The 18,665-nt window shown below is 40.8% G+C and overlaps 1 protein-coding gene across 3 annotated transcripts; it reads left to right on the top strand.

Annotated features, from left to right (window-relative positions):
• The first annotated feature begins 5,418 nt into the window (after window positions 1-5,418).
• Window positions 5,419-18,665, top strand: LOC308094924 (keratinocyte differentiation factor 1-like). Of its 3 annotated transcripts, none has more exons than XM_080441750.1 (8): window positions 5,419-5,626; window positions 8,980-9,143; window positions 10,318-10,516; window positions 11,437-11,657; window positions 12,144-12,300; window positions 14,184-14,440; window positions 15,259-15,342; window positions 16,979-18,665. In XM_080441750.1, the coding sequence occupies exons 2-8, from the start codon at window positions 9,008-9,010 to the stop codon at window positions 17,044-17,046; spliced, it is 1,122 nt and encodes a 373-aa protein (XP_080297876.1). In that variant the 5' UTR covers window positions 5,419-5,626; window positions 8,980-9,007; the 3' UTR covers window positions 17,047-18,665. The 3 variants fall into 3 exon arrangements, with proteins under 3 accessions (XP_080297876.1, XP_080297874.1, XP_080297875.1); XM_080441748.1 differs by having other exon boundaries at window positions 12,141-12,300; XM_080441749.1 differs by lacking the exon at window positions 5,419-5,626 and adding an exon at window positions 6,842-6,939 and having other exon boundaries at window positions 12,141-12,300.

Below are 18,665 nucleotides of genomic sequence, written 5' to 3'. Positions count from 1 at the left end.
GCAGGTAATTTGAGTCTCCTACCGGAGACATTGGCATCTTTCCGCCGGTCATCAAATTATTGGCTTAGGAATGTGACAAAAACTAGATAATCTCCATGAATTCAAGGCTTCATGGGGTGTGTAATTGAAAAAAAATAATTATTCTTTTTTTGGGTGAACTACTCCTTTAAGACCTTCAGCCAATTCTACAAAATTAATCCAACAGTTTTCTGAAAACTTGTTGCTATATCAGTGGTGCTCAAACCTTTTCATGTCAAGGACCCTCAAGATTATATGTATTTGCCCGCCGACCCTCATCTCAAAATATTTTGTTCCAGGGAGCCCCCAGAAACAAAGATTTGAGTTAAAAACGTTCACTTTAAAAATGTATATACTAGTTAAAGATTTGCAAGATTTTTCTAAAACAGCAGATATACAGGCGCGGCACGAAGTGATATGCTATGAGCTTGTATATCTGCTATTTTTGAATGGCCAAAGTTTACATTTATAGTTAAAGTGGTTAAACGGATGCTTTGCGTTTTATTTGTATGCCATCATTCGTCAACTAAAATGTTTTATGATGGTGACCATCCTAGGTCAAAGGTCACTGGAAGAGGTTTGGTCTCTCTACGGACATCGCCAGTGGCTCGACCAACATCCGATCGTCCAAACTCAAACCGCAGAATGAACTCGCTGCTCCACTTAAACCTGCTGTTGTGAAGGGGAGGAGAGAGCTGCCCGGTCGGAGCACACCAAGGTTATTATCCACGCAAAGCCTATACGTTGAGCGGAGTCCCTCAGGGCTCGATACTAGCGACTTCTCTGTTTTCGCTATAAATATCTTTGCTGAAAATAGCCGCTCTAGCTGAATGCGACACATTTTTATTTTGTGAGCTTGTAGATCTGCTATTTTCCCTACTATATATGGATGCTGGGGTTTAAGTGGTTATAGTTTAGCATTTTTCACTATTTTTTGTTTTGATTTTTTTGTTTCTAAGGTGGTTTTGTTAGTTCAGTTTAGATTTTCTGATTTATAATATGGATTATTCAGGGGACACATTCAATGTGGTCAGACAAATGGCTACAAACTTGCATCATGTCGTTTTCACCGCCTGAAGGTGACTTGAGCAACGAGAAGCACCGCCTAGCGTGCTTAGGCGAGCGAGTCGCTGTGCTGAGCATTGCGAAGTCACCTTCAGCCGACTCGGCGCCGTCCAAGTTATGTCCCGATAGCGACGGAATCGTAAATCATCCCCCCCTATAGTCTCGGTCGGTACCTCCGAGACGTGTTTTTTTTTTTTTGACGGGGGGGCCCCGTACTGCCGTGTGGGAGGTGTACTCAAAGAAAACGAGCACTCTTTTCAATCTGACTGTTTTTTCAATCATACTGTAACATAACTTTTTTCTTTTGTTACTTTTTGTTAATAATAAGCCTGTGTTGGAATCTTCCAGGGATAGCTCGCCGTTCACGTCAATAGGAATGGCATCCAGCTCTGGTCCCAGCTCAGCCCTGCTCTTTCAAGGTGACTCTCTTCCCTCTCGCCTGTTGGTGACATGAAATCTTACCCATGGCTCGTTCAGCGGTGGAACAACATTCTTTGTCTTCTAGGGAAGTGTCCCCCCCCTACCACGTTGAAATGAATGCCATAGGGAGAGGGGGGAATCTTCCCCTGACCCGTTCACTATGGAACACACTGTCCTGTTGGAGAGCTGAGAGCTGCCAAACCCTGTTGGACAAAGTACTCAACTCCAATACTTGAGTAAAAGTATAGATACTCCTGGTAACATATTACTCAACTATGTGGGTGAAAGTTGCACAGTAAAATTTCTTTGTGCTGAGTTATGTACAGGAGTACTCGCTTTTTCACAGGTATTCACACGTGCAAAGTACATACAAATTACATTTTCTTTATAATATCAATGTATTGTGAAAATCTACAAGCTTATGGTGTGAGCTTGTCGATCTGTTATTTTCACAAGAATTTAAATGGGGCTAAAGTGGTTATACTTCAAGTACTTCTTTCCCTTCCAAGTAAATAATGTACTTAACTACGTAAACCCTATATGGTTGAGCTATACTAGTGTATTTTCTGTTTTCGCTCTACAGTACATTAAATGTATTCGCAGAAGATGGCAGATCTGCAAGCTTACAACGCGTCGCACGCTTGCAGATCTGCTATCTTCTGCTATGTTTCCCCCTCAGAATATGGATCTTGGGGTTTAAGTGGTTAAGTAACAGTACTCAAGTAAATCTTCCTAGTTACTGTCCACCACTGCTGCCAAAAATCTGAGGAGTTCACTGGCTGTCGGAACAAACTGTTGGACCATATTCTAATGCATTTCTCCCCCTCGTGTTTTGTCAGCCTCCCACCAGCCTCCAGCTCATGAGAAAAAAGCCGCCCATCCTGCTCCCATCAGGACCAGTCCTCCAGCCAACTATTACAGGAACCGGGCCGGCCTGTTTCAAGGTGACTCTTCCACGGACGTGCGTCGTCCTCCCTCCTCCTCCTCTGTCACTGACGTCAAAGTGGCCCCTCGCTCCTTCACAGAACATTCTGCTGTTGCTCCTCGCTCCTTCACCAGAGGGAGTAAGACGCCAGGAGGAGGAGGAGAACATTCCATCGCTTGGGGCCTGACGTCAGCCAGGGTCGCTGGCAACAGGGTGCCTTCACGGCAGAGCTCCTCTCAATCATCTCGGCAAACGTACCAAAGTCTGTCCGCCGGCCGTCCCCAACCTCGATCCGTTGGCTTTTCCCAAGCTGTGCAACCGATCCAACATTCAGCAGCTCTGAGCTCTGATCCCGGCTCCACCTCAACGGCCGAGAAAGATTTCAAGACGGTCAGCTCGGGACAGATCAACTTCGTCCAGAGAGCGGACCTCCTTCCCCCCGGTCAAAGGCCAATGGGAACGTCAGGGCAGCTCTTTGCCCCCACCGTTGTCCATCAAATCCACACGAATTATGGAGGCTTCCATATAGAGAGGCTCCGAGACCCGGTTGAAACGGAGACCAGTGCAAGTAAACCACAACCTATAAGACCTGCCTACGCGCCCCCCACCCACCAGAACCGCAGACCTGGATGGGTGACGTTACGAACGGAGCCGGTTGGCATGGAGGCCAGTGGTGGTAAACACCAGCCCAGATCAAGGTTATTAGAGTTTAGCCTTTTTCAATTGTTTTAACATTTTATTTAGCATTGACTTTTTGTTTTCAATTTCCAGTTTAGTTTTTAATTGGCTTTTAAAGTAGGTTTGCCAGTTTAGATGAGTTTTTATTTAAAAGGCTCAGTTTGAGTTTAGTGTTCAAGTTCTCTTTTTTTGTTATCGTAATTGGTTGGAGATTGAACAAGATCAGAAAGATGGCAAAATAGCACATCTACTAGCTCACAACGTGCTGCATCGCGACATGTTGTGGGCCTGTAGATCTGCTATTTTTGACATGCCATATTTTCAGTTTTGTCAACGCACATTAGTTTTGTTTAATTATCTCTTGTTTGTAAAGCCTTGTTGTTTTGTTTTTTTGATTACGAGTAACTATGTTTTTTTGATTACGAGTAACTATATTAACTAACTTCTGAACCTACCCACAGATCTCAACAACAGGAGAGTAAATGGTTCAGATTACGACCTTTTACGTTTGGTAAGCTTGAACAAGGTTTTTTTTCTACCCCTCCATATCAGTGGTTCTCAAAACGTTTTCATGTCAAAAGACTCTCAAATTAATATATATTTGGACCCCCCTCCCCCCATCTGAAAATAATTTGCGAAGAGATCTGTGTTGTAATTCTTCGAAATATTCCAACATTTTCAAAATGTTTCTGTTTTTCAACATGGAGATTTGTGTTAAACCACTTATTCTAACATTTTTAGGACAATTTTTGATGTGCAACACATTGTCAGCTTGTAGATCTGGTATTTTTGAATAGCCGAAGTATAAAATGGTGGTTAAACTGATTGTGACGCTATGTTAATTCTCATTTTGCTGGGGACCCCCTGGAACGGCTTCAAGGACCCTGCTTTGAGAACCACCTCACCAGATTATATGCTTTTAATGTGATGCTATTTATTAACTTTATTTTTTTTCCATAGGTTCAACACATGGCTAAGGGGAAAGGAGAATATTTTATATTATTAAATACAAATCTAAATCAAAACTGGTCACTTTGGTTTTTATTCACTCTGGTGGAAAGTAACTAAGTACGTTTACTCAAGTACTGTACTTGCTTGATTAGCCTATTTCTATTTGACGCTTGACTCTACCACGTCTCTGCTGCAAATCTATACCCTCTACTCCACTACACTTGACAGCTTTAGTTACTTGGCAGAGTTGGATTACAAAACAAACATTAACCATTTAAACACTATTAGCCTTTGAGCTTGTAGAAAATGTTATATAAAATGTTGAGTGCAGGCAGATAGAGTGTGTGTGTGTGTGTGTGTGTGTATGTATATATATATATATATATATACACACACACACATATATATCTGTGTGTGTGTGTGTGTGTGTGTGTGTGTGTGTGTGTGTGTGTGTGTGTGTATATATATACTCTATATATTCATTATTTCCAGTTGGCACCATCTACTGTTTTATACTGGTTGTATTACAATATTTATAGTGATTTCCTGTGTGTGTGAACAGGGAGGTTAAATGTATTGCTTCAGCTGTTTATAACCATAATTATGACTGAAATGTCAGTGGTTCTCTGAGGGTCAGGGGTCCTTCCTTGAGGGTTCCAGGGGGTCCCCGGCAAAATGAGTTGATCTAGCACCACTTTAACCCAAATAGCTAGCTAATCTACAAGCTCACAACAGCACGAGCTATAAGGTGGTGGGGGGGGGGAAGAGAGAGAAACAATATATTGGAATATTGTTTACCTTAACAAATCTTGAATAGGGGTCCAAAATTGGCACATTTATACATATTAATTCTTATAAATATTAGATATAAATACATAATTAATATACAAATTATTGAATATAACTACATATCAATTCATTCATATATAAATACATTTGGAAGTCCTTGACATGAAAACATTTAAGAACCACTGCAATACATGTAGTTGACGCCATCTACTGTTCAGAACGGTGTATCACAACATTTCCTAGAACGTTTGTTTTAGTAGAATTTCTGTAAAGTCAATGGTGTGAAGAGGGACTGTAGATGTATCATCATTAAAACACCGCTTAAGATGTTTAACAGCTGTTAATAATCATCATTACGACTGAAATGATGGACATATGCCTTTAAAAAGTGACGACGTCACCACCGGGTCACCTGTGTGTGTTGGAACCAGTGTTGCCAGATTGCGAGAGAAATAAGCAGCCAGCTCTATGAAAGCTCTCAACGCGTCTGCGTAGAAAGACTTTATAGAAAAACAAGTCCGAAGTCGCTTATAATAAGCAGACATGGCAACACTGCTTTGAACAGTTTTGACGTCCATTGACGTTCCAGGTACATTTCTGACTAAGTTGTACAAGTTTTGGAGCCAAGTTTAATCATTATCTGACCTTTAAAGATAGAACTTATAAGGGATTAAAATGTTTACGGTCACGTGAAGGATTATATTATAAATAAATAACACCCGGAAGGAAGGTATAAACACAACCTGCGGATGTTCCTGCGTCGACCTGCACTGCACAGCTGTAAGTAATAATTCTCATTAATGGTCGGTTGCGCGACGATGTGGCGCGTGCAGAAAATAGCAACCTACAAATCCTCAATGAGTCGCGAACGCGACGCGTTGAGGGCTTGTAGGTCTGCTATTTTCTTAGCCCTGAAACATGACTGTCATAGCATGCGCTACTTGTTCCTGTTTTTTTGATTAAAAAAAAAAAAAAAAAACATTTACAACCAGTTTATCTACATAAACGTTCAGATTTCAAATATAAAGTGCTGACCCCAAGCCACGGATGTTATAAGTTAAAGCGCACGGGTCTAAGTACCCGAATCTGCCGTATTGTTCAATAAAAAGCTTTTTAATCCGATCGCCGGCCATTTTCTCCGAATTTTCTCCAAATGCTTTCAACTTCGTGCCCCTATCCGTTGGGAGGTGTATTGCACTCTGCTACATTATACAAAAACAAAAACAAAAAAAACATGGCCGCCGATCGGATTAAAATGCTTTTTATTGAACAATACCGAAAATACGGGTACTTAGACTGGGCCGCTTTAACTTTTTACATCAGTGGCTTGGGGCTCAGCACTTTATATTTGACATTTGAACGTTTATGTAGATGTACGGGCTGTAAATGTAAAATATTCTCAAACCAGGTTGCATGACGCTTGTGACAGACGAGCGTCATGTGAACGATGGCTACTGTCTTCTGTGCGCCACACCGTAGTGTGACGAAGTATATGAAACGGCCTCGAAACTCCAATGGAGAGTTAAGAGAAGTAACAAGTATTTATTTCATTTTATTCAGAGTAAGGAATAATCATCCGACGTGGTTGCGCCAGTTTAATTAAAGTTTATTCATTTGGGTGTTAGGAAAAAGACGCGTTTTGTGTCTTTAAAACGTCAGTGTCGTTAATGTCAACATTGATTTTGCAGAAGCAGGGCCCTCTGTTTGTATGCATGTTTCGCTGTGTTATTATCATAGAGTTATACTATATCGGTTGTTATGCGGTGGTGGAAAAAGTACTCCATTTCTTTACTTAAGTAAAAGTGTGTGTGTGTGTGTGTGTGTGTGTGTGTGTGGGGGGGGGTTAAGACTTTGACAGGGGCCAGTTTGGAATTGCAGCCTCCTGAAGGTGTTTATCATTATCCCAGATGTCCCTAGTGCCCAGATGTCCCTAGTGCCCACCTGTCCTGTTACCATTGAGACAAGAGGAGCTTTTTTGCATTCTCTGGAAAAGAAGAAAAAACACAATACCTGCAAGACTTCTGTGTATCTCAGATGTCACTTAATGTGACAGACAGGTGCTTTGATTGATCTAAACCAAGATAAACTAAGTGGTAGGTATGTCCACAGGCACAGACAGGGTCCAATTTGAATACCACAATGAGCTTTATTAGGGGTGAGGATTGTTAGAACAAAGTATTAACTATAGGCTACCCGAACAAAGCAAGGGCCCATGCAAATATGGGGTGGGTTTATCACCAGAGGCATTTTTTTAAATTTGCCCCTCGGAAATGCAGGTTCCACACAGAGATTACAGACTAATATCTACGCAGTGATATTAGTCTGGCCATGCCAGGCTACAATGTATCCACTAGCCGAAATACTATGAGATTAGAATTCTTAGCATAATGCTCGCTTTCATGCACAGTAAAATCTTCAGTCCAAATTAAGACGGTTAAATTAACAGTGATTATCTCTGCTATACTGTGTGCTAATCGATAACGGGTCGTTAATAATAGATTTGTGTCTTTAGTTGCCCTAAATGCTAGGGCACCAAGCACTTAGTTATCCTTGGAATGCACACTAGCATGTACTGTACTATGCATCATACACATTGTGAAATCACTTCACTGCAACATAATGGCAGTGAAGTATCAAACTCCCTAAATGCACCAGAATACAGGAAATTACATCTATTCTGTTAAAAGGTTTAGCCCCCCCATGCATTTTTACACTCTCAGAGTTCCAGACCCTTAACATAAGGGTCAATTTGGTTTAATTTCTACACATTAGTTACAGACCCATTAAGGTTGGTGTAAGTGAAATAAATGATATTTAAATATAATTTAAATCATTATTAAATATCACGTGTGCCATCGCCACACGTTGTGTGCTTGTAGATCTGCTGTTTGTTTTTTTTACAAATTTGAAAACTTGTGACATTCTGCACAATGAGTCCTTTCTACTTTTGGTACTTTAAGTACATTTTGATTGGTGTAAGTGAAATAAATTATATTTAAATAATGATATAAAATTATCCAGAAATGCGTGTGATATCAGATTACTTTGTAGTGACACATGTTGAACAGAAGAACCAGTTTGATGACTTTGCCTCGAGGCACCAGGTGGGATAATATTTCATAACATTTCATGTCCTTGTGACAGGAATATCCTCGGGCGGATAGACAAGTGATTTAAGTTTCGTTCTGTAGATAACAGCCTCGGTAGCATTTGATTGAATGGTTGCGGTCAAAAATGCGTGTGAATGTGTGAAGTTAATAAGTACATTTACTCAAGTACTGTACTTAAGTAAAATGTTTAGGTACTTTTACTTTACTAAAGTATTTCCAGTTGTCAATACTTTTATTTCTTCTCCACTACATCTCAGAGGCAAATATTGTACTTTTACTCCACTACAATTATTTGAAAACTTAAGTTACTAGTCAGTTTGTAGATTTGGATTGTTATTACAAAACATACATTAACCACTTCAGCCCTTTATACATTTCGGCCATTTGAAAATAGCCGATCTGCAAGCTCACAATGCGTCGCATTGTACTCAAGTAAATTTTTAATTCCGGACTTTTACATTGCAGTATTGATACTTTTACTTAAGTAAAAAAAAAAATTGTACTTTTTCCACCGCTGTACATGACCATGTATTTGTATGTATCTGTCTAAAGCATTGGTTCTCAAAGTGGGGTCCGGGGACCCCCAGGGGTCCTTGGGGTGGTTCCAGGGGGTCCCCAGCAAAAGTAATTAACCACTTTATCCATTTATAAGTTGGCTATTCAAAAATCGTAGATATACAAGCTCACAGCGCGTCACTTCGTGCTGCGCTGCGAGCTTGTAGATCTGCTATTTTTTAACATTTTTGAAAAATCTTGAAATTCTTTAAAACATTTTGCATTTGCAACACAAATCTTCTCTTCTGGGGTCCCTGGCTCAAAATATTTTCAGATGGGGGTCCGCGGACAAATATATATCAATTTGGGGGTCCTTGACATGGAAAAGTTTGAGTGTGCTATCCCAACATATCGTACTAGACGAGTACAATAGCAAAGAACAATAGCATTGCTTTTGCTCTTTGATTGCAAAGCCAGAACTTGACTTTAACATTTCATCTGATTTCCATCGTACACTATTTGTTTCAGACCTTGAGACTGTGTGTGTGTGTGAACCATGTCTAGCAGCGCCGCGGGGCCCCAGACGCGCTGCTCCGCGGGGCCCGACGAAGACAGCCGTGTCCCCAGCTTGTCCCGTATGAGCAGCCAGCGGTCCTCGTATGAGGAGAGATGTGTGGACCCGCCAGAAGACGGTAGAGCCGCTGCACAATTTGTCATATTTGTAACCTTTTAATGTGATCTTTTTTATTTCCCACAGCAGCCATATTGGAAATAAATCGGGCCTCTTACTTTACTGATACTAATGAAGGCTCTGTTCCATTCTGGTCAAACAGAGTCAGGGTGCTGATTATTGTGCATGTTGGCTCACTGGAAACACTCTGCTACACCAGTGGGTCTCAGCGTGTGGTCCAGGGACCCTCATGGTTCGTTGAGAGGGTTCCAAATGGACCCATACAGGTGTGTAACTCTGAGAGTGTACAAATACGGGTCCATTTGGTTCCATTTGTACAGAGTTACGGTGGTCCTTGAAATTAAACAAAAGTTTGACAACCACTGTGCTACACTAAATGGAACAGAGCCTTCATTAGAATCATTGGTAACACCTCTGAAGGGAGTAAGGAAGAGGCCCAATTTCTTTTCAATATGGCTGCTGTGCATAGAGCCTATGAAATGAACATGATCGTCCGATTATTGGTATTTATTGATGTGTGTATCAGCAGGGATGTAGCACAAAGTAGCAGTTGTTGATTTAATGAGTGTTAGGTTTACTTTTTTGGTACACAAATGTACACAGAATTTACAGAATTAATGTTTTTTCGTATATGTTTATAAAAAAATATGTACATTAACAGGAATGTAAAGTAGCACAACATGTGAAAGTGTTATGTTTATGTGACAGTGTAATAACAATATGTTTTGTCACTAAACTCAATGAGTAATCGTGATCTCGGGTGCTTGGGTGGTGCAGTTGTAAAGTCCCTGCCCACCACCACGGAGGTTGTGAGTTTGAATCCACCGTGGATTCAATTGTGTCTACACAAACACGATTGGCCCGTGTTCGAGGGAGGGAAGCCGGGCGGGTTAGGGTGATATCACTGCACGTATTCGTACGGGCTGGGGTGCGGCACCTGTCAGCAGGGACTGTTGGGCGGGCGGAGGAGGACCAAGGCTCTACGTCCTCCCGGTAGGGGCTCCTCACTGGAGTCATTAGGATATGGACAGCAGTGACAACACACAAATGTGTGAGGGGAGGAATTAATTGGCATAACGACTAAATTGGGGAGAATAAGCACAAATAATAATAATCGTGATCTCAATATTGATTAAAAAATAATCCTGCTAATCATCTTGGCCACAATCGTGCAGCGCTACAGGATGACGGCACCCAAAGCAGGACGGCGCAGAGTGTCCACAAAGCCCACCCCAAAGACGCCAACGGACAGGGGTCTGAGACCATCGGCTTCATCCCGGGCACGGCTGAACCCGCCGGCTCTGGGGCCCCCCAGACGTGTGGTCCCTGTGGGGCCACAGGGGTCTGCAGGAGCCTGGTCTGCAGCCTCTACAGGTAGGCCTGTGTCACCAGCATGAAGCTCTACTTTAATTTATCGTTTTACAAATAATTGTGATTAACATTTTTTATTGTTATTATTCTGTTATTTTGGCACATATACATTTAATTTTTTTTAAACAAAATGGCAACTCAAAATCTAATCAAAATAGATAATATGCTATGACCAAAACTGGCTATATTTACATGGATTTAAGTTCTCAGTCGTCATTTAGTTTCCATAGAAGCCAGCAGCTCTCAAGCTCATGGCTATTTTCAGTTATTATTTTAAGATTAGAGCATTTGAAGTGGTCAAACAAGCAATATGTTTCAGAAGCATCTTCCATACAATCTTAACGGTCTCGGATATTTCATATAAAAGCAAAGGTTAAAGCCTGAATCTGTGATTTCTTCACCTGGTTGGCAGTATGTAGAACAGCAAACATTTTCAGTTGTGAGATTTCATATTTGCTTGAATCCATGTATTTGATAGGAACAAAGGTGTGAGTGTGGGGGGGGGGGGACATGTCATCAGATGACCTGACGAAGGTGTAGCTACATCGAATCCTTGCCCTAACTGTCCGAATTGCTCCAGTGCCTTCATTCTATTAAGCTATGTTTAGCCATTTAAAACCGGGAAAGTATCATTTTCGATTTTAGCGTTGGCTATTTAAAAATAGCAGATCTACAAGCTCACAGCGCGTCACTTTGTGCCGCGCTGCGAGCTTGTACATCTGCTATTTTTGAACATTTTAGACAAGTTTGAGTGATTTAGATTTTTTTAACATAAATCTCTTCTGGTGGTCCTCCCTGGCACAAAATATTTTCTACCAAATACACAAAAAAACAAAAGTTTGAGGACTACTGATTTAGAAGGAATTTGTAGAATCGGCCTCAGGTCTTAATGGGTTAATAGATGGCTTATCCTGTGTTTACAGGGTGTGCCAACGCACCATCCTGGCACCGTGCTTGGCGCCCGAAGTTGACCACACCTCTCCGGACGAACCGGAGAAGATCAGCCTCCGTGCCGGGTCGAACCCGGGTCCGAACGGAGAAGACGACACTGCTGATTGGCTAGAAGACCTCCACATAGGCGGAGTCAAAGTGGACGGTCACAGGCAGGACCTGATCATTTCAAATGATGTCCCTCCATACCAAGGTTATTTTAGTTTAGAATTTGTATTCGTTTTTGGTTCAATTTCAGTTTAGTTTTAGCAAAGCGAGGTTACTGTTTTAGTTCTTATTTTGTTGAAAAGACTTGGGTTTAGTTTTCTTTTTTTTGTGATTTCTAAAAAAAAAAATCAGAAAAATAGCAGATCTACAAGCTCACAACATATCACATCAAGACATCATGACGCGTTATGAGCTTGTAGATCAGCTATTTACACTATTTTTAAAGATTTTTGAAAATGTAAAAAAAAACTAAACAAATCTTATGAAATATGGAATATTCCCATAGACTAAAACTATTCACATTGTCTCTATGATTTTATTTCGTTTTGTAAACACAATACAGTTTCAGTTATCGTTGTAAAGCCAAATTATTTTTATTTTATTTTTCATTAACTAAAATGTTTTTCCAATTCTAGCTTGAGTTATTTTGTTAGGTTTGTTAACTATTATATCCCTGCTTTGTACTCAGCAGCGCTACCCGGAGGCCAGTGTCACACCAGCCCGTCGTCCCTCTACAACTCGATGGCATACGATGACGAGTGGGATGACAGCGGAGAGGGCGTGGACTCTCTGATCGCCAAGAAACTGCTGGAGCTCTACTCTGAGTACCAGATACAAGAGCTGGCCAGGTAACCATCTCACAATTTTGATTGATTGAAAGTATTCAGTCAGACATGTAAACAGCACAGAGGTACAGTAAGACATTAATGCTAAAAGGATACCACAAAAATGTCCTGTGGAATTCCTATGTATTCAATTCATCACAATACTAGAGGGAGCAGCGACAACAACGATATGGTACCACCCACCTATAGAAGAAACATGGACAAATTGTCTTTACTACTCTGCCACCAAAATGTGGAATGCCCTGACACCACCATTAAAGCATGTGAATCACTGGCTTCCTTCAAAACAGGCCTGAACATCCATCTTTCAGGAGGCCACAAGGGGAAGTAAACTCACTTTTCCCATAGAAAGGAGTTGGCATTCACTGCCGACTTTCTTTGTATTCCCCCCCTTTTCTAGTCCCCAGGACTTTTTTTGTGTTGTCCTTTTATCCCAAATGTCTGACTGTGCCTCATGCTGTTTACATTTCTGTCTAATAAAGTGTTCAATCAATCAATCAATCAATAATATTAATATTCAGCATAGAATATTAACACATCAATACATGCCATCAACAAATACAAACAACTATATGTACCAAGGAGAAAAAGGGGGAAACGGCGGCAGTGACACCTCCTTTCGATGGGAATTGAAATCTTTGTGGTCTTCTGAAAGATGTTTTTATTTATTATTGAAAGAAACCAGTGATTCACATGCTTTAATGGATGGTGTCAGGGCATTCCACATTGGGGTGGCTGAGTAGTAGAAAGACAATTTTCCCAAGTTTGTTCTAAATTTGGGGGGGTACCAGGTCGTGTTTGCTACCTCTAGTGTTGTGATTGTTGGTGTCACTCACTTTGGAGAAGGAGTAGGGCATTCATTTATGAAAAAAAAACACAAAATATGGAGATAAGAGGTTTCTGCCTGACAGCAACGATATATAAGCAACGTTTTCCAGAAAACTATTATGAAAGCATTTGTAGAATCACGCCTCAGGTCTTTAATAGGTTAAAAATAACATGGCGATTCATCAGCAGCGAGTGGCTGGTCTGTGGTGAAGCACTTTTCTCACCGACAGTCTGACAGAAAACACCCATCAACACGTGACGCTGTGCTTCTAAAATAGCACGCCTGACACAGGATGTGGCTTCACACATGCTGCGTTTGGTGTTTACTGTACCTGGTGACCTAGTACAGTGGTTCTCAAAGTGCGGTCCGGGGACCCCCAGGAGGTCCTTGGCTCGAGGAGGTCCCCAGCGAGATTAGTTAATACAGCCTCAAAATCAGTTGAACCACCTTATACATTGGCTGTTTGAAAATGGACGATCTTGTGGTCTACAAGCCCATAAGGCGTCGCATCGCGCCGCGTTGTGGGCTTGTAGATCGGCTATTTGCAAACAAATCTTGGAACAAATTTGAAAATGTTTGTTTAACGCCACAATTCCTTGTATGGGGGTCCCTGGCACAAAATATAGTTTGAGAACCACTGTCCTAGTAGATGGAGGTTTGATATTTACAGTCATTTATTGGGTGAAGTATTCCTTTAACCCATTAAAACCAGGAAAGCATTTGCACTTCGTGCCACGCTATGAGCTTGTACATATGCTATTTTTGAATGTATTTTTGATGTATTTTTTAAAGCAAACATTTTAACTCAAATCTTTGCTTCTGGGGGTACCTAGAACAAAATGTTTGGGGGAGGGGGGGGGTCCGCGGTCAAATATATATAATTTTGGGGGTCCTTGACATGATTGAGAACCACTGATATAGAAGCACGTTTTTTTCAGAAAACTGTCAGGATTTAGAAGGCATTTGTAGAATCGGCCTCATATCAGGACTTAATGGGTTAAGTAAATGTACCACCACTGAACGATAACCCATCCTATGCCTCCTATTTGTGTCCCAGGTGCACGTCGGACTCGGTGTTCCTGAAGAAGACCACCCACATCAACCAGCTGATCAACTCCCTGGCGGAGGAGCACCAGATGGACGAGCAGGAGGCAGAGTGTCGCCTGGTGCGCGGCATCATCCGCATCAGCACCCGCAAGAGCAAGAAGAGGAGACCGGCGCCCCCCGGTGGCCAGCGGCGCAGCGAGAGGACGCTGTCGGACAGCGGCAACGAGACCATGAGGGACAGCGACTCCGTCTCGTTCAGCAACAACAGTTGAGTTTGACCCATTTAACACATCGAGTTTTTTTTCACAAAAAAATTAAAAGAGCTAGATGTGTTTTCCTACAACTGATAACATAGGAGTGGACAGAAGTGTAATTTTTTTGGGATGACATCACATCCGTCCATTCCTTCTCTCACACTAGGGCAAAATCAAATATCACCATATTCCTTTCAAAGACAAATATATCTGAGAATGAGAGTCGACTTTATTGTCATATCACAGGTTTACTGGTGTAAAAGAACATGGGGTTTCAGGAAAGAAAGGGGGGGTTGGTGCAGGGAGAAGGAGAGCAAGAAGGACAAACTGATTGATTGAATGCATGCTTTATTAGTTAAAAGAGTGTAAACCGCACAGAGGTACAGTAAAACATTTAGCCTAACAGGATAACTGTTTCCATTGTGGTCCTATGTATTCAGTTCATCAACAGGGCATAGAATATTAACACATTAATGTTATATGTTTACAAATAGCTTTAAAGAGATCCGAGCACTCAAAAAATGTGGAGGAGAGGAAGTAAAGTTAAAACAAATATATTCTATAAAAATGCCAACATGTTTCGACCGGTTAAGTTTGGTCAGAGCGAGAACTGAATATACAAATACAAATGCAAATAGCTATATTTAAAGAGGAGAAAAAGGAAAAAACGGCGGCAGTGTATGACTCATAGCATAATAAGCAGCATGAGTTTTGACGTGAGGGTCCACATAGCAGCAGGTTTCTACATGCGGTTAGACATAAGGATATCGGATGACTACAAATCCCACAAACCCCATAACTTCCATGTCTGTTGTGTTTTGTCTCTGCCAGATGACTACAAATCCAACCCAAATATCCAGATATCAGAACAGACCAACTCTGACGCCTTCGCCAGGAAAATGAGGAACTACGGAGGTGTGGCAAAGTTTTATTAACCATGTTTTTTAACTGTGAATAAGGTTGGGATCCGGAACCGGAGGAATCGGTTCCATCACATTTGAAAATGGACCTCACTTTGAGAACCATTACATTAATATGCATGCGCTACTGTTTTTTGATTGATTGATTGAAATTTTTATTAGGCAAAAGAATGTAAAACAACACAGTTACATTTATAATGCTTTTGTCTAAAAGGTCCGGCCAAAAAAGTCCTTGCGGACTTGTTTCCGTTGGGGTCCTTGAGTTAATTTCATAGACATATATAGTAGCAACCAAACAGTTCAAAAATCAACATGAAAATACTGTATGATATGATTGAATTTGCGTTCATCAACAAGTATAATGAAGACTAAAATGATATAGAATCTTTACAATCTAGGAGTCGTTAAAGGGAACCGTTAAGGACTCGGACCGTTAAGTGGGAATCGTTAACCGGAATCGTGACGATCCTAAAGAAGCCCAACACTTAACTGTGAAAGTGTACAAGTGGATTTGCACTCTCTCACAGTAAAATCAATACTGAGGATACCGGGTGTTTTCCCCCTCCGCACATGGGTGGAACGCATGGGTGTGGTCTGTCTGGTGACAGCTCGGTCACAGACAGCTTGCTGTGTCTCGGTCACACAAATAGACAGCAAAGAAAACAATGTAGTGCTTTAGAGTTACTAGGATACCAGGTAAACATCAAGCCAGTGTCTGTCTAAACCAAGGGTTCCCAAACTTTTCAGGCCACGACCCCTCAAAATAATTTTAACTGGGACCCCCCCCCCCCCCCACCCTGACAGGCACTTGGAATTGTAGGCATTACATTTACGTTTGACTCGTTTCTACAGATACATATTGTGAAAATATGTATCTGTTATTTTCACAATGTTTGCCTCTTTATGGCCAAGTTGGTATTAAAAAGGTCTTAAAAGTCATTCAATTGTAACTTTAGAAATGTGCTCACAAAGACCAGTTGTGACAATATGGGGCTTTATGTATGTGGAGTCAGCCAACAGACATGCTCTTATGGCGACATAATGTACCTCAATCGTCATAAGATTTATTGTTTATTCATATTTTATTCATCCGTTTTTATCCCTGGGTTAGGGTTAGTACTTTTGTGGTATTGTGAGGACATAATAGTCGAGTGTACGTATGTGTGAATGTACTGAGTGTACATTCACACATACGTTTATTTATGCTGCAAACATTGTTTAGTTTTATAATTCTACAATTCTACTTAAACAGGGGGTCTGCGACCCCTAGGGGGTCCTCAGAGTTATTACACAAATCTTTGTGTGATATTATTGAGGTTTGTTTTTGTACAATATGTAGTGGGGGTCCCTGCTTCATCTCTCTCTCAGCTAAGGGGTCCTTTGCCTGAAAAACGTTGAAGACCCCTGTTATAGAGTTTTTTTAATCTATTATTGCATTGCCTGTTCTATGTTGTAATGTTTTTGCTTGTCTCAGACCAAGGACAACAATGGAAATAAGTCACTGACTTTGTTGTGTATTTTTTTATATCCTTGACGTTTCCTTGAGAAGCACGTGACACGTGTTTTTCTTTTCTTTTAATCATGACGTCTAATAATTCAAATCAAAATGAATTCTGGTTTGTTCCCCACAGAATCACCCTCTCACTCTGAAGCACAATCCTCTGGGGTGCACCTCACTCATTCACCTGTGAGAACCTGAATCCTCGCTCATTCCAGTTCAAAACCTGTGACCTTCCGGTGCGCTGCTCGGCGACTGCACTGCGTCTCAGCCTCACGTGCCTTTAATATCTGTTTTATTTTTATGTCCTCTTAGCGTCCATGTACGTACGTCGTCGTATATCATGTAGGAATGTGTAAGATGAGAGTCTTAGAAACTGTTCTTCTGATCCTGTGGATTATGAACTTCTGTGGAATATGCTGGTTGGTGAAAGTCCAGGCTCAACAGCAACGGTGGTGTAGAGAGGCATCCAGGCCATTTTGGATTTGTTTTGTTGCTGCCTATAATGCCATGCCCACAATAAGGCACCCGGGGTGAATGTGGTTAATAATGATCATGAATTAATGAATGTTTTATACTAACATTAATGGTTAATCATAATGAATTGTTCCCTCGCCCTTGAACAGAATCACAGCCGAAACTTGACTCCCGTTCCTTCCTGTGCCAATGTTTTATGTTTTAATGTTTTGTAATTAGGGCTGTCAAAATAGCTGAGTTAATTCATTTATGGAATTAATTAGATAAAAAATGTTAACGCAATCCACACAATGAGTCAAACGAGATGGAAAGAAAACCTTTGCGGATGGAGAAAAGCACGAGTTGCTTGTTGCCAGAATAGGCTGCACAATTTACAATAGGCAACAGCTCAAATCACAGCACAAATGTGTTTATAATATGAATGGTGATTAGTCATGATTAATTCATTATTAATATCTAATCTGATATTTTTTAAACATACATAGTTTGACAGCCCTAGTTTAAAGGTTTTAATGTTTCCATTTGTTTAATGTTTTTAATGTTCTAACATTTTAATGTGGTGTTCTTTGGGTGTGACTCTGGGATCATCCAGGCATTAGGAGGATTTGCACATCATGTAATTGAAGGAAGTTCTCTCACTAATTAACCAAAGAAGCCTTTATTTCACCCTAAAGAAACCTTTATTTCACCCTAAACATTCACTGGTTGTATTTTATTTTTTCATTCATTTTCATTCCAAGGACCACTAGTTCGACACACATTCAACCATATAAAACTGGCCTTATCCCTGGGACCCCAATCTACAGTACATGGTAAAATCCTCAGTGTCCATTTGGACCCACTGGTAGACCCCAGACCCCACGTTGAGCACCAGTGATCTAGTGCCATGTTTTTTTGGTTTGTTAGTTTTTGTTGTCTTTAACGACTTTTTAAAAATTAATAGCCGATCTACAAGCTCCCAACGAATGAAGTGAACAATTATGACCCCTAGGATGTTGGGGTGAAAGTGATTCATTATGTACATTTGATATTATTTTCAGTTCTTGGTTGATTAGTGAGCAGAACTCATTCCGTGTTTATTGATAAACATAATCACAACCGTCTTGTGGATGAAATTCATGTAATCCAGTTATTAATTGATGACTTGATGATTTGTACTTGTTAAGGCCAGTATGCACATAATGAACTGTACGCATCAGTGATTGTATATTGAATGATGTGAACTTAATGTCGTAGAAGATTGAATAAGATTGTTCTGGCCACATCATTCTTGAATGTCATATAATGTGAAGTTCATACGCAGTGAATGTAAAGAAATATAGATTTGTTTTCTTGCATCACAA

The sequence above is a fragment of the Gymnoscopelus braueri genome, assembly GCF_963280865.1.
Source record: "Gymnoscopelus braueri genome assembly, chromosome: 11".
Lineage (NCBI taxonomy): Eukaryota > Metazoa > Chordata > Actinopteri > Myctophiformes > Myctophidae > Gymnoscopelus > Gymnoscopelus braueri.
The sequence above is the reverse complement of the archived record's forward strand: the minus strand, read 5'-3'. Positions and strand labels throughout refer to the sequence as shown.